Here is a 25,173-nt window from a genome sequence, read left to right as displayed (position 1 = left end):
CTCACAAGCGTTACGTACGACACAGCAAATTTACGTTCAGCAGAACGAGTTTTGACGTGTTGTTACTTGTTTCGTTTGATATTTGATTGAATTTTGACTTATTATCTAACTCAAAGATAAGAACAATACCTGTGTTTGAAAGTCGGCGTTTATTAGTTTTAACGGTACTTCAATTTCTAATCTATAGCTATCGACATTCTAAAATTGAAATAGTGTACATGGGCTTAAAATAAGTCATAAACGGCTAATAACATCAGACGACGTCGTACAAACATGGAATAATGGTGTCCTTGTCTTAAAGTGTTGATAACAAGTCAATTCACTCTGATATTATAACTAACGACAAAAAATTTGTTCTGGACATCAAAATTATTATAGTTGTGATGACATCTTTACTGTTATGTCATGACCCATACAATTATCATTATTATGATTATTATTTATGTTATTTCCTATATGTACCAGTCACCAGACAAAAGCTGAAGAGGCTAAACAGTCCGACAAACGATATGTACGTCATGTGTAGGTAAATACATGTATATACGTAATGACTGACTAGAGATAGACCCCGTACCTATTAATTGTGACTTACATAAAATTTCGTTAAAATATAAATATAAATCTATGAATCCCGAAAAATTAAAATAATATTAAGAAAACGAAATTCTTCTATTCCTAATTTTCGTTTCGTATGGTTTGTAATTCTTTTGTTAATGAATAACATATAAAAAAAAATGTAAAAAAGCGGGAAAGTGGATGTCACTCTGCTGTACAGTAGATTACAAGAGAGTTACTGTAATGGATGAAATTAAATCAGAATCCTATGATATTATATCATTGTATACGAAAAACGATTCAGAGCGGAGACGGTTTATCTGCCAAGTATAGCAAATGCTTACATAAACATTCAGAGAAAATTTCAAGTATCTGCGGTCATCATTGTTAAATAATAAGATAATCAAGTAAGAAAATCGTTAAATGAGAAATTAAGTGATATCCAATGTTGTAAAAAATTTAATTTCAAACACTCATAAAGATTTAATTTGACTTTCTGGTAGACATAATTTTTTTGATAAAGGTAGACAAACTTATAAATAGGAATCTTGAATTATATTAAAAAAATTTATGAATTTTTAGCATAAAATAATTTGCGAATTTTCATGATTTTTACGTATGTTGTCAAAATTCAAACTTTAAATGCTTATAAAAAACTAAACCTACATATAATGTATTTTTTAAATTCGATAAGAATAACTTATCATGAATCTTGTAAAGCTTTTTGACCAAGGATACCATTTTTTGTAAAAATTATAAACAAAAAATAGAATTTAAGAATTATAAAAGCGGATAAGTCATGGATGTCGCTCTGTTGTACAGTAGCTAGGTTATATACAAGTGAGTTACTGTAATGAATGTAATTAAATTTGAATCCAATGATATTATATCATTGTATACGAAAAACGATTCTGAGCGGAGACGGTTTATCATCTGTCTAGGATATATTATAGATAATTAAAAACTTTCAAATCTTAGATTTAAAAAGAACATTTTTTATGAATTTATAACTTAAAAATAATTTGCGAATTTTCGTAATTTTTACGTTTATTGTCAAAATTCGAAATTGAATGCTTATAAAAGAAAATTGTGACTATATATTTCTTTTATTTTTTAACTGCTATTGTAAAAATATGTTAGAAGCCTTGTATTAAATTTTCAAGCTTTTCTACCCAACAAATAAATTTTTATCGATATTTATAGAAAAAAAAAACTATAAAAGTTCAAAAATTAAAATACCAGTAAACAGCTAAAAACAAATCAAAATATTTTGAAAATTTTAATCATATATAGTAAATGCCTCTATAAACATTCAGTGAAAATTTCAAGTATCTGCGGTCATTCGTTTTTTTTTTTTTTTAAACGAAATATACCCTCGGCAACATAGGCCATTGGGTAACAAAATTTAAATTACATTGTGTTGTATTTACATTGACAACTTTACTATATTATATTATTATTTTACAGTGTTCATATTTTATTTTGTAGCTCTGCCTCAGTGATAACTATTGATAGTAGCTGTAAGAGATGAACTGATTTGGCCGAATGACTCCGATTAATGTTCTTGAAGGTTTGAGGCCAGTGTCTTGACTCGGAGTATGAACAACATTCAGTCATTATGTGTCTTGTATGTTGGACATACTGGAGGATCGTTTTTGCTCATTAAATGACAGTGAATAATTTGTGTATGCCCGATCCGAAATCCGAAATTTGTTATAGAGTTACACCAAAATAATAAAATCGCTAAAAGAGAAATCTAATGAAAATCCAATGTTGTAAACATTTAAATTTCAAATGCTCATAATAATAAAAATTGAATTTGTATTTCTGATGGACATTTTTTTTGTGATAAGGATTGACAAACTTGTAAGGAATCTTTTATTAATTTTTCAAATCTTAGATTTAAAAAGAAAATTGTTTATGAATTTCTAACCTAAAATAATTTGAGAATTTTCGTGATTTTCGTGATTTTTACGTATTTAGTCAAAATTTAAACTTTGAATGCTTATAAAAAAAAAATTGTGACTATGAATTTATTTTATTTTTTAACTGCTAGGTATTGCAACAATGTGTTAGGAGCCTTTTTTACATTTCACCCAACAAATAAATTTTTATCGATATTAATTTAAATAAAAACTAATAGAAATCGAAAATTGTATATGACTGTAAATAGTTCAACTTAGTTAAGTCGAAAATTTTTGAAAATTGTATGGTGGATAGAAAATATTTATAAAAACATTCGTTGAAAATGTCATATATTGATGGTCATTTTGTTTTAAAGTTACATCAAAAACCAAAATAGATTTTGTCAAAAACTGATAGTGCGTAAAAATTCTCGTTTTTTCCTAAATTTTAGTTTGTTTATAAAAATATTGGGAATTTTTTACTTTTAGTAAAACTCAAAGTAAGTACCAACTAAATTCACTTTCTAATCGAACGAGGTACTGAAGTCGAAAATCCAAGCACTTATGTATTGCCCCAATACGGATGTAATCAAAGTAAAATTAAAACATAATATTTTGTGGTACAAAAATTGAATTAAGTACGCGGCTGTCATATTATTTATGTACATTATTTTTATACCACAGTATCAAATTGTATATAATAATTATCCTGACATTTTGATTAAATCTCTTTAAACAAATTATTTATGAGTTTTTGCATATCCGAACTAATTTGTTTGTTGTTTTGAATTGATTCAACCTCGAGTTGTTTTGAAAATCAACTATGAAATATAATTTGATATAGGTACCTACTAAAAATGAATTATTGTATTTGTATAATGTCTTATAAATATATAATAAGAGTTAACATAATTTATTACTATATTATAGTAATTAGACATTAGCTTAGTACAATAGTATCTACATTTAAACTACGTTATTTATTAATTATACACTAGATATTATCCATGTTTTCAACCACGGCGTCTTGAATTCGGAAAAGTAAAACTTGGTTTGGGAGTAAGTCGAAAAAAGTGTCTACATATCTATATTCAGTCATTACAGGTGTAAATTGATGACTAGGCGTATTTACTATTCATATTAATTTCATACTATACATTTTCAAAATATTATGATATTGTGTTTTAATTATTTATAAACTGAAATATTTTTTTCCATAAATATTTATAAACATTTTTTAAATATTATACAAAGATTCTAGAAGTTTCGATAACTGAAATAAAAATAAAAAATTCACTGTAAATCCACAATCTATTATATGAGTATTTGGAATTTAAATCTTAATAAAATGATAATATAATAATATTCACATGTAAAATAAAAATTTGTCCTAAAACCATTTTTGTCGTTTATAATTTTTAAAGTTATTTAATCGTAAAAACTTTAAATAATCAACTATAACTTAAATTATTATTTTTTTCCCAATGAAATTTTATAAATCTAAAGAATAGTTTTAACCAATTTATAGGCTTTAATATTAAATTCTGAGCGGAGCGAGGAATGTATTGAATTTACCATGATGTGTGTATTTTTTTTTATTTTTTTTTTTTGGTGTCTGTCATCACGTTTTGGGACAGTAAAAGTGCTTCGATTTTCGATTTAAATATTTTTCTAAAAATAGGGATAAACAAACTAAAAATTAAGGGAAAACGGGAAATTTTACGCACAATCAATTTTCGAAAAAATCGATTTTGGTTTTTGATTTAACTTTAAAACAAATTACCATAGATATGACATTATCACCGAATGTTTATATAAGTATATTCTATCTACCATAAAATTTTCAAAAAATGTTGACTTAAGTTGAACTATTTATAGGTATAATGCAATGTTTGATCATTATTAGTTTTTTTGCTATAAATATCAATAAAAATGTATTTGTTGGGTAGAAAAGCTTGAAAATTGTATACCATTGTATAACATATTTTTACAATAGCAGTTGAAAACTAAAACAAATTCAGTCACAATTTTTTTTTTATATAAATAAAGTTTAAGTTTTGAAAAAATATGTAAAATCACGAAAAATTGAAACAATTCGTAAACAATTTTCTTTTTAAATCTAAGATTATTTGAAAATTTAATACAAGGCTCCTAACATATTTTTACAAAAATAGTTATAGAAAAATAAAAGAAATATACCTATTGTCACAATTTTTTTTATAAGCATTCAATTTCGAATTTTTACAATATACGTAAAAATCACGAAAATTCGCAAATTATTTTTAAGCTAGAAATTCATAAAAAATTTTCTTTTAATAATCTATAATATATCCTAGACAGATAAACCGTTTCCACTCAGAATCGTTTTTCGTAGGTATACAATGATATAATATCATTGGATTCAAATTTAATTCCATCCTTTACTGTAAAGGACCTTTACAGTAACCTACTTGTAACCTACTGTACAGCGGGGCGACATTACCCGCTTTTATAATTTTAAAATTCTATTTTTTTGTTTTTATTTTTTACAAAAATTGGTATCCTTGGTCAAAAAGCTTAACAAGATTCGTGATGATTTATTCTTATCGAACTTAAAAAATATCCAAAATACATAATAATATGTAGGTTTAGTTTTTTATGAGCATTTCAGATTTAAATTTTGACAAAATTAGTTAGGTTAGATAAAGACTGGAAACTTTTCACTACTTCGTGTCTACTTATATTATTGTTCATGATACACAGTGCAATTTTTAAAATATTTAAAATAATTTTAGGAATCAGACTTTCCACAGGAGCTTTCCGCACTAGTCCAGTTCCCAGTATTCTTTGTATCGTAGGCGAACCTCCTCTACAGATTCGAAGAAATAAAGAAGTCTTAAAATACGCTGCAAGGAAAAAAACCTTGAACACCACATGGCATCACAAAGCATCCTTGAATCCTTTGGTAAATTTTTCAAAACATCGATGAACAAAAAAATATTAAGATAAGCACCGTTGACCAAAGCGTTGAATTCGAATTAAAAGCCTCGCTACTATTATTACTAGTGCGCAATGCGCATAGTAGACGCCGAGTAATCTGTCCATAAAAAAGGAGACTTGTTTAAAATTTATATTTGTAATGTATAAATAAAATCAATAAATATTTAGGTATTTAAGTTGTATGTCAATTGTCAACCATAGTGCTATAAACTTATACATTGTATACTATATGATTGATGGATCATCATACTCGTATTTATCATCATCAAATGGGGAAAGATAATAATAGGTATTAAATTCTGGCCGCAACTCGTCTGTACCCCAAATAAACTATGTTGGCAATTTGAATTAGGCCTTTTTTTGTAGAAATTTATATACGTATAACTACGACAAGAATATCTATTATAGGTATTCTGTTTCTAGGTATTATCAATATTGTTTTAATGTATTGTACTCGTATATTTGCGTTTTTTTATATACTTATTTGACATCATAATACAACATTTCAAATACTTTATCACAATAATAATCAAAGCAATCACTATAATGACGACTAAAAATAAAATTATTAAAAACACAAAAAAATGAAAATAATTTTTTTGAATTTCTCAAGCTTTTGTATAATGTTATGCAATATCCACACATTGAGTAGGTATACGTCATGTCCGGCAACGCCTTATTTTGAGCGTTATAATTATTTTATTTTATTGCTTATAATAAATTATTTCGCTTATTTTAAGAGCGAATTAGTGCACTGTTCATTCTACATGTTCAAAGTCAAGGTCGCTGTCACTTCGACTCACCATTCATTATAATAAGTTGTATGCATTCTCCAGTCTCCACTCGGTGTATGTATAATATTATAATATACCTATATTTTGTATTTTCAGATGGACAACAGGACAACGCCCTATATCTGTATGTCGGTTAGGCGTCTGAACACTCACGACCCACCCCATGTCAGTTAGATACACACCGATTGTATATATAAGGACCACGATATGCCCGTCATAACATCACTACGCCGAGTATCGGAGTATACACATCAACCAAGTTGAAGTTTGCAGATTTGTTGTAGACTCAAAAAGAAATAACCAAGTACAAAATGGCTTCTTTCAAGTATCTGGTGAGTGGCTTTAAAAACACAATATCGAAGCACAGGTTTCATCATCTCATAAATATTGTATATGACCGATAAATTATTATTTTTATAATCGTATGAATTTAAATTTATAAAAATACACAAATTTATAATGTTTCGAAAGATTATCAGCTATTAGTATTATAGTAGTATACTTTTATAATATAAATCACAAATGTAATAAAATTTTCCGTACCTAATATAATTGTCAACGTTTGTATTGAGCACCTGAGAACAGTGAACACAACGAGTCGGGGCCTTTAAGCTTTAAACACAATTATTATATTATATTATCTTGTTTGAGAGCATATATTATACCGCCATTCAATGATGTCCGAACATAGCTTTAAATGTTTAATCGTTACTCTACGCACCAATTACAATTTAAATTAACTTTCCAATGTGTTTGCTATAATATATTAATAAAATATTATTACGCGACATCGTTCTGCTTATATATTATACGATTTAAAAATACAATACATAACTATATAGTTGCCGAGATATCGAAAACTGTCAAGAAATTCTCAAAATATAGGTACACGACTTGAATGAACTCGCTTCTTCATATTACCACCCATGTATAAGAAAATATCAATATTTTGTGTGCATTCATATATTATATGTATATGAAAGTTATAACTTTCATGCACATTTAAAACTTGTATAGACAACAAAAACTTTCTAGATGTGAACTGTTATAATATATATGTTATATATTGATTAAATTCTACTGTCGTAGTGTCATATTGCATTGTACACTTGTACCATTGATTTTAAATACTATTTATAATCAATGCTTGTACCTATATTGTTCTGTGCTTGTACAGATTGCACATTTTCAATTTCACAAAAAAAAATTATTAGAAATAACATAAAAATTAAACAATATAATCAATACATATTAATATAATATGATTCGTGGTTATAACTCTGCACTGTATAATATTACTCACATGGCATCATGGCATTAAATATAAATAACTTGTAATTTGTATTACTAATATTGTTACTATTTACAGATATTCTTCACCTTGGCTGTTTACTCCGTTGTCGCCGAAGAAGATATAAGAGCAAAGAAACATGCTTATATCGCAGCTCGTGAGTACCAATAATATAAATTATAATAAGATAACACATAGCCTATGCTGCCTATGTATGTTTCCTAACCTAACCTAAATGGAATTTGAAATTTCAACTGATTCAAAATGATTCCTAAATGTAATATTTATATATAATAACCTATATGTAAATTCTAAATGTAAATCCAACTAAGAGACGTTCATTGATTTTTTTTTCTTTACAACAGTTTTGGGTTATTCTGCCTCAGCCCCTGGTTCGTTCTCATATGCATACTCCGACTACACCAACTATCCGTACAACTATCCAGTAGTAGGAGGAGCTGCAGCATACCATGCACTCGCGGCATACCCGAAAACAGCTTACCCAGCGACGGCTTATGCCGCCCACGCATACCCAACCTACCACGAAGATGACGGCCAATACTGGCCAGGAAAATACGAAAAGGCCTACATCCCTGCAGCTTACAAAGCCGGATATCCGAGTTATCCCGAAGATGACGGCCAATACTGGCCAGGAAAATACGAAAAGGCCTACATCCCAGCTTACAAAGCCGGACACTACTACTGAACAATAACAATAATTAATAACAATGATTCTCAACCTTCCGCGGAAAAACACCGTAGTCTTTTAATTCTATTTTTTTAAATAAAGACGTAATTTTTTATCATCAATTGATTTTGATGTTATACTTTTTCTTTGTCCGGATTGGGACATGGGACATAAAATATAATAATAGATTTAATTTTATTATTGCGCCTATGGCCTATTATAGTTTAATATATTTGAATAAAAAAATACACAATACACTTGACCACTTCACAAATACTATCCCCCTCAAATAATTTCTTAACATCGAGTTATAATTACAGGTACTATATAGAATATAGATACATATTATATTAAAACATGTTCAATACATTTTCCTGCATTTCTCCTAAAGGGTTATATTGAATTCTTAGGAGGACGTGATACCCACATGTGTTGTCTCCGTCTAACAAGTGCGTAGAAGAACAAAAATCATTTCACACGGAAAGAACCGAGAAATCTACAATAACTAAGAAACCAAATTTTCAGCATGAAAAAAACAAAAATTTTAATGTGTCACAGCGTTTTTATTTTTTCGATAAGACCAATATATCTAAAGTTATTGAAGTTTGAAAAACTTAAAAATATCAGATTTTTAAAAATATTATAATTTTTTTCTTATTAAAGATATCAAACAAATAAAAACGCTACCAATTGAAAATGTAAAGATAGCTGTTAGTGTCGTAGTGGTAATAATAATGACAATGACCATGTAAAATGTAAAATTTGTTGGCGCAATACTAGAATTATTAATTATAGAAAATTCAAAAAAAAAAACAATATATGATAATATTTACGATTAGTTTGGCTATTTCGACCAACACAGCAATGGCCAATGAGTATAACTTATAAGTTTTGAAGGGCACGTTCCGGTATCTAGCGATCACTCATTTTATTCCAGTTATTAGCCATTAGGTGACTGGGAAAAAGAAATATTGTTATTATATTAATTTCACGCTCCAAAATCGTATGGACCTATCTTACTAGGTACTACAGAAACACAATCAGATACTCATAATTTCCATATTCTTAAAAAATTTAAATATCTTAAAAATCTTAGAGGACGCTACACCCGCATGACGTTTTGTCTCCGTCTTACAAATGTAAAACATTTCGAAAACTGTTTTGCGCGGGAAAAAACCACTCAAGTTATAATCCAAATTAAGCAACCAAATTTTTACACTTTAAAGAGGAGAATATTTACTGTGCAACGTTGTTTTTAATTTTTCGATATCACAAATACGATAAAAGTTATTATTGTTTAAAACAACGTTGCACTGTAAATATTTCATCTTTATAGTGTGAAAATGTGATTATTTAATTACAGCTCGAGTGGTTCTTTCCCGCGCAAAACAGTTTTCGCAATGTTTTACATTTGTAAGACGGAGACAACACATTACACGTTATGCGGGTCGCGGGTGTAGCACTGTAGCGTACTAGCGTCCTCTTAAGGAAAAAATACATGTAGACGTTTAGACATGTAGACTGTAGTGATGTAGTGTTCTTATCGCATTAGATTTTTACGAAATAAAACTAAAATATTCAAATTTAAAAATTCTTAGAACTCGCTTAAAAGTTAAAATATTGTGAGAAAAAATTAGAGAACACAGATAATGTTCTTACCTTTAAGTTTGATAATAGGTCAATTCATTCTAATATTAATTTTAACAGCACAAAATTGGAACTCTTGAACAAAATTGCTTACATTGTAAATATACATGACAGAGAAAACATAATATGGGTGTGACGTCCTCTTAATGCATTTAATCGCAAAACACATAATGATATTATGACGTACAACTTAGATGTCCACAATTTTTAAATCTGCATAATTTATTCTGTGAATAAATTGCATTAGCATATTATAATAATTAATAATTAGTTAATGCCAAATGTATAATATGTATTTGGCATAGATAATTCGTTATCATCTGTTCCGATAGGTAAAAATGTTGTGATAACGGAACTTTAATAACTCTGCGAGAGGGGAGGCCCAGATGATTTTTTCCGCCACGACTGTCAACCTTCGCGGTTTTCCTTATCAGCTGTCCACCACCCGCCACCCAACACCCACACAATGAAAATCCCGATCTGCCGTCCTGCTTAACCACAGGAGTTGCAGCTACCTACCCGCGCTCTTAGAAATAGAATCGCGCGTGCGCGACCCCGTGCTCTTTTCCGTAGTACAATCTGCCCGTTGCCGCCGTGTTGCCGTATTGGTAGCCAAGCCATCGTCTGATCGTCAAATTATTATTATTATTCTGTGTCGCCCTCTTTGCCTACGTTTTTTTTTCCACAAAACATCTGGTACGCACTTAACTGTTTTCTTCTTTGTTTTTCGCACTTACGGAATGAAAATAAGTAAATAAAAAAAAAAATATGTATAGCGAGAGGGAAGAGTGATTACACGCATACGCACACGCTCAAACGCTATCGATTTACCACCGTGTTGTTCAGTAATCGCTCTCTATACAAATTATTATAGTCGTAATTTTCGACGAGGCTCAACGGCGGACGTGGTGTGTGTCGATGTAACGATTGTCCTAGACGTCCGAAATAATCATCGTCGTTACATAATAATACCCATAATATTATATTATTATTATACACCGTTTGACGTTTATCAGTCTTCAGACGCGGCTTAAACAATCGAATGGCTCGGCCGTCGAATCGCGTCAGTCGTTGAATTACAACAGCATCAATCAGTGCTATTCACGATACGTGCAAATAATTTGCTTTTAAGTGGTGTACTGTGTGTCTGAGTACATATTATTACATTTTGTCGATTTTATAAATTTTTCATTATTTTTACACTCGGCAGGCAGATACCTTCTTCAGTGTTCGTTTCGTCATCGGGCCATCAACGCATCAACACTATTAGTTTGTCTTCGAGCAGGTATCGCAACACCGCTCCTCTGAATCTGATGTCAACATGAAAAGAGACTTAGCCAAGAAATTGATTGAACGTTATTTCTATCTGATCACAGAAGGTTGTGGCAATGAAGAGTGTGTAAATGATTACTGTGCATCCAGCAAAAGGGTAAGTAATACTTGTGCCCGCTTCTTAGCAATAATTATTTTGTTTTTTTCTTACACTACCCTCTGTATTAGTCCGATTGAAGTCTATAAGTAAATGTCCATTTGGAATTTTATTCTCTACATAGCTATAAACTGCTGTAGATACTGTCCTTGAACATTAAACTAGATTTCATCCAAATATCTCCCAGACAGTATTATTGTCCAGTACCTAGTTAAATATAAATTCTAAGAATTATTTATCTTAAACATGTTATATATACCTATAAATACATGTTAATTTGTAATTTAACTGTATCATTTGCTATATAAGTACTTTATTAAAATGCTCTGAAATATGCTATTTAAGCATGAATGATTTTTATAATTTTAATTACCTTATGCGTATTACAATTCATTTTATATCTATTATTAATCAAGCTTATCACAAAAAAAAATATGTTTTTAATCATAACCTTAGAGAAATGTTAACTAAGTTAACTTACATATTATTGTATCCAAAGCTATACGCTACCTACTTATTATATATTTTTTTTGTTAATTAATACATTTATCTTTTGTATTTAACAACAATATTTTCTGTTTAAATATCATACATTTTATGTTTTTTATACTAATATATTAAATATAAAAGTTATGGTTTAATCCTTCAGTAGTCTTATAAAAAAAAAAACTTTAGATTAAATTTATAATTTATTTTATTTTATGTTTTATCATTGTTAGACTTACTACACATCACAGTAAATCAGTTAGTTTGTGAAACACTCATTCAACCAACCTTCTGAATGTATTAGTACTTCATAGATCATCGGCTAGCTGAATTATCATTAAGTAACTGTTTGGTAAATTTGTATATTTTTAGAATTCTAGTTAGTCTAACATAATTAACTCAACATATTTAATTAATAAATGCATGTGAAATGTAGTAGGTGAAGATTATATGCTGGTGTTTTATTAAAAACAAGAATGATAATCTTTTAACAGCATCTCAATACTTAGATCTAAAAATGATTTATATATAATACTAATTTAATCTACCTAATTATAATATTTTAACTAATATTATGTAATTAATTATTGGGTGAAACATAATTTTAGTTATTATGAACCAAATATTTTAGTTGCTAGTTTCTATTCTAATACTTATGTATTTAATTTATTATCATTTTAAATGTATAAATGTTACTAGAAACAAGTAATATTTAAATTACATCTAAAATTGATACAAAGATACTGTATACTTATTATTTCTGCTATAAAATATTAAAATTAGTCAGATATGCTATTTAGCATTGTGACTCATAATAATATGTGAAATTGTTCCTACCTATAAGATCGCTAAAACATTTCACCAATCATACTACAATATAAATAACAGTTTCAAAAATGTCCACAAACAATTTTAAATTAGCCTCACTCTCATTAAGTCAAAAAAAAAAAAACTTAAATCCTGTCTATAGTTTCGGAATACATTTTCAATTATTGACATATTTTACTTATCTATTATTTCTAATTTTTTTTCAGTGTACTAATGTGGTGTCAGCTAATGATGCAGCTGCTATTGCTATTCAATTATTTCGCCTTGATGCAAGACTGTGTGATCAACACCCTATGAAAGTAGCAAGAACCACTAATAACCCATCAGTGTCTGGAAATACTTTACATGATGCCAATACATCATTAGCTTGCTGTAGCAACACACAAGATACTCTGTGTTTATCACATGATGCTTGTGTGCAAACAAACCATCCATGTACAGTATTTGAAGTAGTCCCTGTACATTCAATTGACTTATCTAGACCATTATCAGATGTTCAAATTACTCAAACCACTAGTACTTGTTCTCAAACAAAAGGTGGCAGTAGTTCATCTTCGTTTAAAATAGCCAATACTGAACCTATGGCCAAAGAACACAATACATTCATTGCACCAATTGTCGATTCTATGGCGGAACAAGAAGAAGATACATCTGTTCAAGTTGCTGCTAAAGAAAAAATTGTTGAAGATGTGTTCAAAAGTATTGACGAATTTTTAAAATCTAATGAACAAAATGATACTACAAGTCAATCAATTAACAAGGATATTTTGGATCGCTTAGATGTTGCTTCACTGAGTATACCAGATTGTATTATACATGATGCAGAAGACATAAACTTAGCCTTCATGGAAACTATGAAAAAAACTATAAAACATATTTCCTCTTTTCAAAATGGTAATTTTATATTATTTTGAACTTCAAAAAAATACAAATTAAGTACGTGTGACAATATTTTGAAGCACATCTTAATAAATTGGGTCAATGTTATTTTTTCTTCAAATTTTGATTGATATTCTTTGTGTGAATTTAAAAAAAAAACATAAATACTACGCAAAAGGTCAACAGACAGTCTTTTAATAGCATAGGCTGGCACAATGTCAGATTATCATTATTTTTATTATTAATATATTATAAAATTGTATATTGAATTAATATCATCTATCTATCATTAAATTTACTTACATAATTGATTTTTGTTAAAATAAAGTAAGTATTATTATAGGTTATTATAGTACAATTGTTTCATACATTTGACAAAGTGCACATAATGTGATTTGTTTATAAATATTGAAGGTCCTTTCACCACTTGGCTCTAATCCAATACATGCGTTTCAGTTATTTAGTGTGTAATTTTACAAATTTTGGCAACAGCAGATATTATATGTTTCTTTGTATATTCTTTGTCTTGAATTTAACTTTTGTGAAGATAATCCTTCTTACTATTGTTTTGTTAGTAATATTATGAATGCTCTAGTAGAATCTCATTCAGTGTATCATGTGTAATGTCTATGCAGTTACATGATGTGTATTTTAGATGTTACAAATCAATATTTTTTAATGTTTCCAGGTATTAAATATTTGAATGAAACCAATTTGATCGAACTAACGAGCCATCAAAAAGGACCTGATCCATTTAAAGATAATAATGAGTTGCTATCTGCTCTATACCAAGTGTTCTCAACACCAGAAGCTTTAGGTAATAGTTTTATAAAACGCCCACCTGAACGCAAAAAAGACTTTCTTAAAGTTCTTAATCATGCTCAGACTTCATCATCCAGCATGTCCAAAGAAAAAGTGAGATTTTTAATCTTCTTGATTTATTTATATGTTTAATGATAGTATGCTATTTAATTTTTATTTATGTAGATACGTGAAATGGAAATTGAAAAAGAGTTGGATGATAACTCAATGTATGAAGATGATGAGGTAGAAGGAGACGAATATTATGGTGAGAAACAATTAGATGTTGCAGGGTTAGCACGAGCATATGAAATAATGAATTCCCTCAATAATGATGAGTTTTTTAAAGATGTTCTATGTTTAGCCATTAGTTCCTTGTGTGGTAAGTATCAAAATTTATAAAACTGTATTATTTCCATTATACAAGCAATATTTATTTTTATTTTTACCTAGCAAAAATCACGGTAGAATTACATTTTTTTAAGTCAAAATCATTTCCAATCAGTGACAAATATTTAGAGGATGTGTTACATTCGCTTAAAATCATCTATGAAATGCCATGGTTAGATGACTTAGCATTTGTAGAGCGTATAATCCCTAGGCTTGTAGCAGCCACATGTGTACTCCCAGTAGCTGAACAAGCTAAACTTGCAAGATTCTGGAGTGAAATGTCGTCAGAAAACACTTTGCGGCGTATATTACACTGCCTCCAAGAAGCTATAACTTTCCAACTAATATCTACTGAATATGATGCAACTTTTCAAGATGAGACTGCTGTTGTATTTGCTACAAAAACCATGAAGGTAATAAATGCTGCATATTGCTATTTTATTGGGGCCAACATTATGACTTAAAAGCTTTTACTACTTCATTATATTTTTGTTTTTAATTTGATAGTAAGTATTACATCATTGTAACTATTTGTGAATTATACATAAGATGTACCAAATCCATTTTATTTAAATGATACTAATTATCTCTAAATTAGCTATTACATAATATGTAACACAATTTTGGTAAGTATTCTATACATATATTAATATCAATTAACTTATGGATTATAGATTTTATATTATGCGAGTATTATGGCCGGTGAATGTGACAGAAATATTGATAAAGATGATACTAAACAGCCTGATAAAATAGAAAAAAAACCAGAAAATGTAAGGGATGAAAATTTACTTGAAGATATCCTTATTAATTCGCATCCAAAAAGTAAAATCAATAAAACCGATCCATTAGCTGAAATTTTAAATGTAAGTCTGAAATTTCATTTAAATATTTTGATTTGATCTGATCAGATATTTGTTTCAGATAAATATTTTGGCCTGTCGTGCCCCTTTAATTCCTATATCCAAATTTTACAATGAGTTATTGAGTGATGCACTAGAAATGGATGATGATTACCAAACTTGGAGAGAAAATGGCAGTGAAAAATTTTCGTATATGTCCCATTCATTTGTACTTACTCCGGCCACTAAGACTCTTGGGCTATACTATGATAATCGAATACGTATGTATGAAAATAGACGTTTCTGTCTAATACAAACATTAATAGGTCAGCCAACTCATCCTTACCTCAAACTTAAGGTAAGGAGAGAACACGTTGTCCAGGATGCTCTAGTTGAAGTAAATATAATTTACATAATTCTTTTACATTTAACATATAATTTATATTGAATTTTCCTTATTCAGCTTGAAATGGTAGCCATGCAAAATCCGTCAGATCTCAAAAAACAATTGGCGGTTGAATTTGACGGTGAACAAGGTGTTGATGAGGGTGGAGTCTCTAAAGAATTCTTCCATCTCATTGTAGAAGAATTATTTAATCCAGACTATGGTAAATATTTTTTACAATCATATTATTTAATTTTATGTTCTTCAATCATATGTAAATATACAATTATATTTTCATATTATTTCAGGAATGTTTGTGATTATGAACTCTGATAGTGGAAATCCTACTTATTGGTTTAACTCGTTTTCATTTGAAACTGCTGCTCAATACTCATTGATTGGCCTCGTAGTCGGATTAGCAATTTACAACAATGTTATATTAAACATTAATTTACCAATGGTTGTGTATCGAAAGTTACTAGGCAAACGATGTACATTCAACGATCTACAAGATTGGAATCAGGTAGAAACTTGTTGTCTTATGCAATATATCAGATAATATTATTTTGTTTTTACACAGGAATTGTACAATGGCTTAAAGAATTTGCTGGATTATGAAGAAGATGACATTGAAGAAATGTTTATGCAGACATTTAGAATATGTTATAAAGATGCGTTTGGTGAAATAGTATATCACGATCTCGTAGATAATGGAGATAATATAACTGTAAACCATATAAATAAAAGAGTAAGAACTAATCAGTTTATTATTCTATAAACTTGTTGAAAATATTTTTGATGCACTATTTTAGGAATTTGTGGATAAATATGCTGACTTTTTATTAAATGAATCAATTGGAGTACAGTTCAATGCATTCTACCGTGGGTTCCAAAATGTTATGGAAGAATCTCCGTTACAATACTTATTCTGGCCTGAAGAACTTGAACAGATAGTGTGTGGCAGTAAAGTAAGATCACATTTCTGTTTTTCTTAGATGGGTCTATTCTAAAAATGATTTTTCAGGTATTTGATATGTCTGAGTTAGAAGAAACTACACTGTATGAAGGGGGATATCACAAAGAAACACAAGTTATAAAAAATTTCTGGGATTTTGCCCATGCACTACCTCGAGTCTCTCAACAGAAGTTACTACAATTCACAACGGGAAGTGATAGAGTTCCTGTTGGTGGTCTTGGAAAATTAAAACTGACAATCACGAGGAATGGTTCAGATTCTGATAGGTATGTATTCAATAAAACATAGAATCACAAAATTCCCTCTTTATGTACATTACATTCAAGCATTGCCTTGTTGTACAGGCTACCAACCGCACATACCTGTTTCAACGTCTTATTGCTACCTGAATATAGCACTAAAGAGAAACTTGATGAGCGACTATCAAAAGCTATCAATTATGCTGAAGGATTTGGCATGATATAAAACCAATAAGTAAAAAATACCCACCTATAAATTGTGCTACGTTGTTTGAGTACAATCAAAGTTTTTAGAAATTAATAAGTTTGTCTTCAAATCTTGTATATTATGTATAATAATAAGTTTGATTAATTTAATTAAATTTATATTGAATTATATCTGCATATTGACGTCATGTTCAAAAAACAACCTGTTTTATTTCAGTTAAGTATTTTAAAAAGAATCAAATTGAAAATAATTTTTAAACTTGTGAGAAAAAAACATAAGTACATTTCACTGAATAATTAAAGACAAAAGAAATTAGTCACTATAAATTTTAACATGCACTGTAGGAAAATTCTAAAAATAAACAAATACATTCATAGAATATAAAAATGTTTATTAACTATTAACAATTATAAATTTGTGTTTTATATTGTAAACAATACATACATAAATTATAAATGTACTTTACTTGATGTTCATCATTAATCAGAAAAGTTATTATAAAAATATTTTCATTTATAAAGTGAATAAATAGCTTACAAAAATATCACAACCCCTAAATATACCTCATTTAAAATAAGTAGTGTATCAAATAAAAGAAGTTTACAACTCATCGTGTGGTACTTTGAATGATTCCAAAATGTTTAAACGAACACTCAAGTCTGCTTTTTTCTCTTGAGTCATTGAACCCTTAAGCACATTGTTGATGCGAACAGTTTCTGTGTGAAAAAACTCGTCACCTTTTTCTAAAGCTTTTCTCATAGTCTTCACGTACACTTCGGCCGACTTTTGTTTTTGCTTTCCCTCGCTGCTGTCCCATAATTTCTCGGCTCTCAACAATATATCTTTGCGTTTTTCCTCAGATTTTTGCTTGGCAAATTCTGATGCTAAGCCATCAAACTTTTCTAATGTACCTGGAAGTCCAATGTACAAGATTTCTTTGCTATGTTTAACAACAAACTTTTGTAATTTTTCCTGATTGAAATCCTCATCATTATATGTATATGGCTCCGACTGGCCATTCACAAATAACTTAACGATTGGAAAATCTTTTTTTGATACACCATACCTTTGATGACAGAAAAATTAATAAGAGCACAGTAAAACAATAAAACAGATAAAACCATCAAACCTGATAGCCAAATCTTCATTGTCTTTTTCTCCATAATCTTTCACAGGTACTTCGGCCACAAGCAAATCTTCTACCGAATTATAAGCAGAACCTAATTTTACAAATTCTTCGTGTTTTTCACCATATGGATACGAGACATCGAATTTGACAATTGACACTTTAAATTTTGAAAGAACCTATTGACAGAGAAACTGTTACTAAATACTAGTGTATAAAATTGATGGTGGATGCTGTTCAAAAATCAGAAACAACTTCACCTAAATGGAACATTCACAAACATTTTACCTTGTCAAAAGTCAACGAGTCTAAAGAAACTATTCCTTTAGATTGTGTAGCACAACATGCGCAAAAAAACAGCGCCAATACCGTCAATGTCTGTACAAAAAACATTTTATCAAAGCAGTAGTTGAATGAGCGTTCGATTCACTAATTCAGACTTAAAATAATAGATAACTACGTTTAGATGTGTGATTTTTGAAGAAATTACTACTGAACATATTGGTAAAGATAATTTATAAAGTATATTTATTTATTATTTGAACTCGAACGTACGTTTGACCACGTATATATAAAAATTGTAAAATATAACAATATAATTTATTATCATTATTGTTGTTGTTACCACAAAATATGTTCATATTGACTGCGGTACTTGTGTGATACCATAGAACTATACGAATTCGTTCAGTGATATCACAGAATAAATAATAATATTATATTCACTGATAGTCTGATAACGTTTGAATTATGAAGAACTGTAAACGACACTCAAGACTCAAGTCCTGCTCGACGTGTAAGGTGTAAGTGGAGAATGCGAATTCGGAAGAAGAACGAATCATAGGTATACTTAATCATGGGAAAAAAGTTATTTAGTAAAACTAACTATCGTGTGCCGTCTATTGGAGCAGTGTTTTAAAACTTAAACCTTTTGCTTGCGAGAATGATGACTGTGAATCCTGTGACAATTATCCGATTTTGTTCCTTTCAGACTTAGTCGCCATGACGGACGATTCATCATCTGAAGATGAAATCACAAAGCGGATACTTAAAGACTCGATTGACACTGATCTACTTACTAACGACTTATACAGCAACAGCCCCGGCAAGAAGCCATCCGACAAAATTAAAAGTGAGTATTAATTTGATTTTTTTTAAAGTAATTCTTAATTACAGAATGTATGAGCATGGCTTACAATTATATATACATTTTGTGGTATAGAAAAAATATACGGTATTAAAAAACAATGATTTTGTTCAATTTAAATCAATGAACAATTAACAAATGTGTTGTAAAAAGAAATTAACCTGAGATTTTATTTTAATTCATAATTTTGTTGGAAGAATTTATACGTGTTTCCATTCCAATAATTATCAATCTACTAAATCATTAAGATTTCTGGATACCGAATTGAATTTTCTTGTATATTCGACTTTATCCTTTTAAATATTATTTTTAAAAGAAAGTAGGGAACAAATGCATTTTACCACGCACCTCACGAATTTTGATTTTTTATTTTTTTTAAAAGACGTGTTTTTCAACGCTGATTTCGAAACTGTTTGAATTTTTGCGCGGAGACAATTATTTTAGAAGTTATAGCCCCTCAAAGTTTGCGATCTTATGTTTATACTCATGCGCGCAACACTACTGTACACTACTGCCGCGTGTAGCGCGTAAAACGGTTTTAGATTTTTTTTTTTTCCCCCGATGACAATCTTAAATTTCAAATCCGATTTTCCTAAATTATTGTTGTTTATTGTACTTATACACATAATGAATAACCTATATAACAGTCAATACAATTAACATATATTATTATATTAATAAACACTTAAACAGTATTATAGGTTTCTTCATCATTATCTGTATCGCTGTTATCATCACTTTCAGAGTTGCTTGCGACATTGACATTTGGGGCATTCGCGTTTTATAAATGTCCAACCAATTAAAAAAATTCTATTAATGCGTAATTTCTATTTTTAATCTGTTTTAGAAATATGTGTTTTGCGAGATATCCTCCAATAAAATGTTTTTTCCGATTGTATTGGGGCAGTGTCCCGGAGGTTTCACAATTGAAAATTTTGAAAATTTTGAAAAGTTTTAAACTCGACATTATAAATTACAGTATTTAAATAAGAATGTATGAATAATCACCTACTGCTCGCTATTGCACTGTCACGGGCAGACTATATAATTTTATAATATTACAGTATTTATTTTATCGTATTAAGGTACCTATAATTATTTAAAAAATTAAATATTATGTAATATAACTATTATAAATTAGGATATTTAAGAAAAGAAAGCACATTTTAATTGGTTTTCGTTCTATATTTACATCAATTTCGCTAAATAATATATTTTGTAATTATCTTATTACCAAATTGTATAGGTATTATTACTAATATGCATATAGCATATTAAATTATCTCTATGATTATAGAATAAGCTATATTAAGTTATTTTGCAATTATTATCAGCTATATTGTAATCACACCCAGTGGCGCCGAAGTCCTAAAAATCTAATAGGGCGAAAAATATTTCAAGAGATCCAACATCTTAATATTAGATAAAATTGCATACCGTGGAGAGGAAAATGGTCAATATGAATCGGCCCTATCTTACATTTTCAAAATAAGTCGGGCCATGGCCCGACCTTAACATAGGGTTCGGCGCCACTGAATTCACACCTGTTAAAATAACATAAGTAAAATAAGTGTATAGTAGCTCACTTCGCCTACCGGCTCCGGTCGCCCAAACTCGAGTTGCTCTGCGCGGCAGTAAAGTCGCGCATGAGTATAAACGTAAAATCGCAAATTTTGTGGGGCTATAACTATCAAAATAATTGTCTCCGCGCAAAAATTCAAACAGTTTCGAAATCAGCGTTGAAAAACACGTCTTTTTTTTAAAAAAAATATCGAAATTAGTGAGGTGCGTGGTAAAGTGCATTTTAGCCGAAAGTAGAAATTATAATATGATTTCTTCTTTCTACTTATGATTTTTTTTTTGAAGAAGAAGTCAGTAGTTGCTGGGCAGACATGTCTGTGAGACTGTGAAACATTTGTTATTGATATTTTAGATATTTATGTCAAGTTATCAATGAAATAAGAAGTTTTTTTCTGTTAAAATTTTATGATTTCAATTTTTTTTTTTCAAGATATTTTTACAATTATATTTTTGATACCACTTAAAACTCAATATTAGTAAATATATTTAAAATTAAAAAGGTATTCAACAATAATAATATACAAGTCATATTTGACTTTGTGGAACTATGAGCAATTATTATGAATCTTACTCAGATTAATTTAACTGAATATACAAATGTTCCTGGCTATTCTGATAACGATAAGTATCTAAGCATTCTAATTGAGAGATAAACTACTTATAAAATAATTTTTATTTTAGGTATCAATACTGTACCAATTAAACCATCTCTTAGGTATATTATCGAAGACGATGGACAAGGACATCATCATAATTTTATCAAGGTGACTCCCGAATTTCAAGAATTTGTTGCTAAAAGCTTAGACAAACATTTAGAAAGGTAATATTTAATTTAACACAAAGTTAATAAACTCTTGTGACTAACTGCAGTCTTTAAAATGTAGGAATTAATGATATCCGTTCAATATAGGAGTTACTGAAACAAAATTTAAATGTAGTGACAATAGTTAACAAAAGTTAATGTACTTATATATATATTATTTAAAGATTATGTGTTCTTGCTTGTTTTTATAATTATATTGGATTTGATTTACAGACAACCATCATCTTACCTTATTCTGTTTTCTGATATCACAGACTATCCAAGTGAAAAATACTTAATAACATAGGCACATATAAGGGATCTAGGGGCTAAGCCCCCATATCCCTTTGTATAGCCTCCCCCCCACACAAACACACACTTTATGTACCTATGCTTAATAGTACCTATAATTTATAAAACATTGAAAAGTCAAATTTTAAAAATAAATTGTAAAATATAATAACCAATAATAATAAATATTAGAATTTAAAACTATTGTATAAAGTTTAACTAGGATCATAATTACCAATGCTTCTGGGAATATTTTTAATTTAGTAATAAATAATAATAATGTAGTGGAAGCGATGGCTATTCTAAAGGCTATTGAGATCATTATTCAAGAAGAACATTCAAAGTTCATCATCCTTAGTGACTCACTAAGCGCCATAAAAAGCATCCAAAACCATTTCAATCCTGGGGACAATGCAACAAAAATTCAAAACAAACTAAATGAAACATATGAACACGGAAAAAAAACCATTTTCTGGATACCCGGACATGCAGGAATAAGAGGAAACGAAATAGCAGACGAACAAGCTTCACTCGCAATAAATAATACAGATACTCTCTTGATAGAACAAATATCATACGATGACACAAAAAATTACATTAAAATAATTATCAACGACAAATGGCAAAACATCTGGTCCAAACAAAATACCAAACTCAACGAAATCTAAGGTAAAACCCAATGGTATAACCCTTTACTCAAAAGAAAAGAAGAAACAGTAATAAATAGACTACGGATAGGATACACTAGAATCACACACGGTTTCCTTATGGCCAAAGAGGAACCCCCCATCTACACAACCTGCGGAACAAATCTCACTGTCAAGCACATCATATCGGACTGCATAAAGTATAATCAAGAAAGGATAAAATACGGGGTATCACACAAGACAACCTCGATGCAGCCCTTGGAGCCAATCACCAACTCAACGCAGATTTAATTAACTTCCTCAAGCAAATCAATATTTATAACCAAATCTAAACATGTAAGCAAACGTAATGTAAAAAATAAAATAACTAATGGCTTTTGTTGCCGAAGTTGTAAATGATCAATAAAAGAAAAAAGAAAAATAATAATGTTATTCTCATTATTGAAAAATAATTATCAGTGTTTGGTGCTTATGTATTGGTTGATTGTTTGTGAAACTAAATAAATAAAATGTTGATAATTAAAGAATATATGGGATAAATCAAACCAAAAAATCAGTTTTAGCATTTTTACAAATACATAAACTTAAACAAAAAAATAATAAAACTAATTCATGCCATAATTATCATGATGATACACAAAACAAAGATCAACTTAAGAAGAAAGAAAAACTGTGGTCCATTGGTCAATATTTCTTAGTACCTTGTAGGTAACCAAGAAGGTAAACCATAATTTCAAATACGAATAGATAATGAGGTCTGGTAGGAGGTTGTACACTAAATGATTACCAAAATATGATATCTTGTGTTATTGAATAGTCAAATAGTGTGTTTTGTATTTACCCCTCCAAAAACACGTTAAATGTGCTTGATGCCAATAATTTCAAATTTCCCATATCTGTCATATTCTTTAAATGTTTTTCTTATTGTAGAGCCCTGTGTTAAATATAATATACTAAGAGTATTGTGTTTTAATCTTTTTCAGCAAAATAATTGAAAAAAGAAAAAAACATAAAAAACTAAAAATAGACAGTACCAATGAATCAAAAGGTATTCATTTATTTAATGGATCAGCTAAATTACTCAACTCTTCATACGATGAATCCACAACTGGAGTAAAGAGGAAACGTCATCTTAAAAATACCAGTGATGAAGTCATATTACAGCGTGCTTCTGAAACAGCTGTGTCACCTGAATGGATATTAAACAGAGATGCAGTTCATGGTTGGGCAAATGTGACCAAAGGAAAAATTATGAAATTGAAAAGTAACAGCGAAGGAACATTTGATATAATCAGTGATGAAGTATAGATGTTCATACCATAGCTCTTAAAAATGTATAATAAAAATATGAAAATGTTTTATTTACCAGACACTGGCGTATTATTATAAAGTATTGGTACTACTTGTTAATAAAACTAAAAACTATTCTCTCCTTGGATGATCCTTCATATTATGTATAAATATATGCTAATTGTTACTGTAATAATATAAGACGTAACTATACAACAGCTATGGTAGGTAAATTTATAGTATGTTGCATGTAAAGTTAAATTTGAATATTACTCAAATATAATGTTTTTATTTAAATTTGGCTTGACAAGAAAAGGATTGTTGCCCTTGTCGTGTAAATGATCTGTTTTTACTATTTTATTAATTACAAAATATAACAAACTTATTTTAAAAATTGCCAGTTTATTTTTAAGTTGTTCTGTACCTTATAAATTATAAAAACTATATTTTGTTTATTTATTTAAAAAACCTAAACTTCTTTCTGTTTGTCTCTAATAGAATAATTTGATTAGCCATGTAATTCACCATAAATTAACCAATATTTAGCCAAAAAAATTTTGAAACATTTTTTTTAGTTACTCTTCCTAAATTTGAAATAACTAGGTAATTAGGGCTATATTGATCATAGTTTTCTTTGTTCTGAGATTTTTCTAGGATCATTCTTTCACTTCTGAATCGACGTGCAAAATCAGCATCATCATACTCTACCAAAGGGTCATATCTATTTCGATAAACACGCTCTTTCGGTAGTATTACAATAACAATCGTCGCAAATTCATCATCTGAATCTGATGACGAAAAGGTCATTTCATTTCTATCCATAATGTAATTTAACTGTGTAGGTATTTATTTCTTGATTAATTTGTGAATATATAATAATATGCAAATTGGCATTTTATTCAAAAATAGTAAGAAACAAATACCTCATTTGCTATCTCATTAATATGTTGATAAGGTTTTATTAATTT

The 25,173-nt window shown here is 29.1% G+C and overlaps 4 protein-coding genes across 8 annotated transcripts; 3 read left to right on the top strand and 1 right to left on the bottom strand.

Moving 5' to 3' along the window:
- The first annotated feature begins 6,328 nt into the window (after window positions 1–6,328).
- Window positions 6,329–8,333, top strand: LOC107166211 (uncharacterized). Its single transcript, XM_015514785.2, has 3 exons — window positions 6,329–6,564; window positions 7,602–7,680; window positions 7,889–8,333. The coding sequence occupies exons 1-3, from the start codon at window positions 6,544–6,546 to the stop codon at window positions 8,227–8,229; spliced, it is 441 nt and encodes a 146-aa protein (XP_015370271.1). The 5' UTR covers window positions 6,329–6,543; the 3' UTR covers window positions 8,230–8,333.
- Window positions 8,334–10,379: 2,046 nt separating this feature from the next.
- Window positions 10,380–17,489, top strand: LOC107166317 (ubiquitin-protein ligase E3A-like). 5 transcript variants are annotated; one of them, XM_015514941.2, is made up of 14 exons: window positions 10,380–10,554; window positions 11,069–11,287; window positions 12,808–13,495; window positions 14,169–14,395; window positions 14,468–14,663; window positions 14,735–15,084; window positions 15,346–15,537; window positions 15,596–15,910; window positions 15,977–16,121; window positions 16,207–16,421; window positions 16,479–16,646; window positions 16,711–16,866; window positions 16,923–17,140; window positions 17,219–17,489. In XM_015514941.2, the coding sequence occupies exons 2-14, from the start codon at window positions 11,180–11,182 to the stop codon at window positions 17,337–17,339; spliced, it is 3,099 nt and encodes a 1,032-aa protein (XP_015370427.2). In that variant the 5' UTR covers window positions 10,380–10,554; window positions 11,069–11,179; the 3' UTR covers window positions 17,340–17,489. The 5 variants fall into 5 exon arrangements, with proteins under 5 accessions (XP_015370427.2, XP_015370420.2, XP_015370405.2 ...); XM_015514934.2 differs by having other exon boundaries at window positions 10,381–10,999; XM_015514919.2 differs by having other exon boundaries at window positions 10,381–11,009.
- Window positions 17,490–17,695: 206 nt separating this feature from the next.
- On the bottom strand, window positions 17,696–19,022 carry wbl (endoplasmic reticulum protein 29-like protein wbl). Its single transcript, XM_015514973.2, has 3 exons — window positions 18,736–19,022; window positions 18,451–18,626; window positions 17,696–18,387 (listed from the first exon to the last, which is right to left on the bottom strand). Exons 1-3 carry the CDS (start codon window positions 18,838–18,840, stop codon window positions 17,922–17,924), a joined length of 747 nt encoding a protein of 248 aa, XP_015370459.1. The 5' UTR covers window positions 18,841–19,022; the 3' UTR covers window positions 17,696–17,921.
- Window positions 19,023–19,130: 108 nt separating this feature from the next.
- On the top strand, window positions 19,131–24,599 carry LOC107166159 (uncharacterized). Its single transcript, XM_015514715.2, has 4 exons — window positions 19,131–19,291; window positions 19,439–19,579; window positions 21,857–21,995; window positions 23,899–24,599. The coding sequence occupies exons 2-4, from the start codon at window positions 19,450–19,452 to the stop codon at window positions 24,221–24,223; spliced, it is 594 nt and encodes a 197-aa protein (XP_015370201.1). The 5' UTR covers window positions 19,131–19,291; window positions 19,439–19,449; the 3' UTR covers window positions 24,224–24,599.
- Window positions 24,600–25,173: the final 574 nt, after the last annotated feature.

The sequence above is a fragment of the Diuraphis noxia genome, unplaced genomic scaffold (genome assembly GCF_037042655.1).
Source record: "Diuraphis noxia isolate RWA-SAM2 unplaced genomic scaffold, SU_Dnox_SAM2 contig0003, whole genome shotgun sequence".
Classification (NCBI taxonomy): domain Eukaryota; kingdom Metazoa; phylum Arthropoda; class Insecta; order Hemiptera; family Aphididae; genus Diuraphis; species Diuraphis noxia.
The sequence above is the reverse complement of the archived record's forward strand: the minus strand, read 5'-3'. Positions and strand labels throughout refer to the sequence as shown.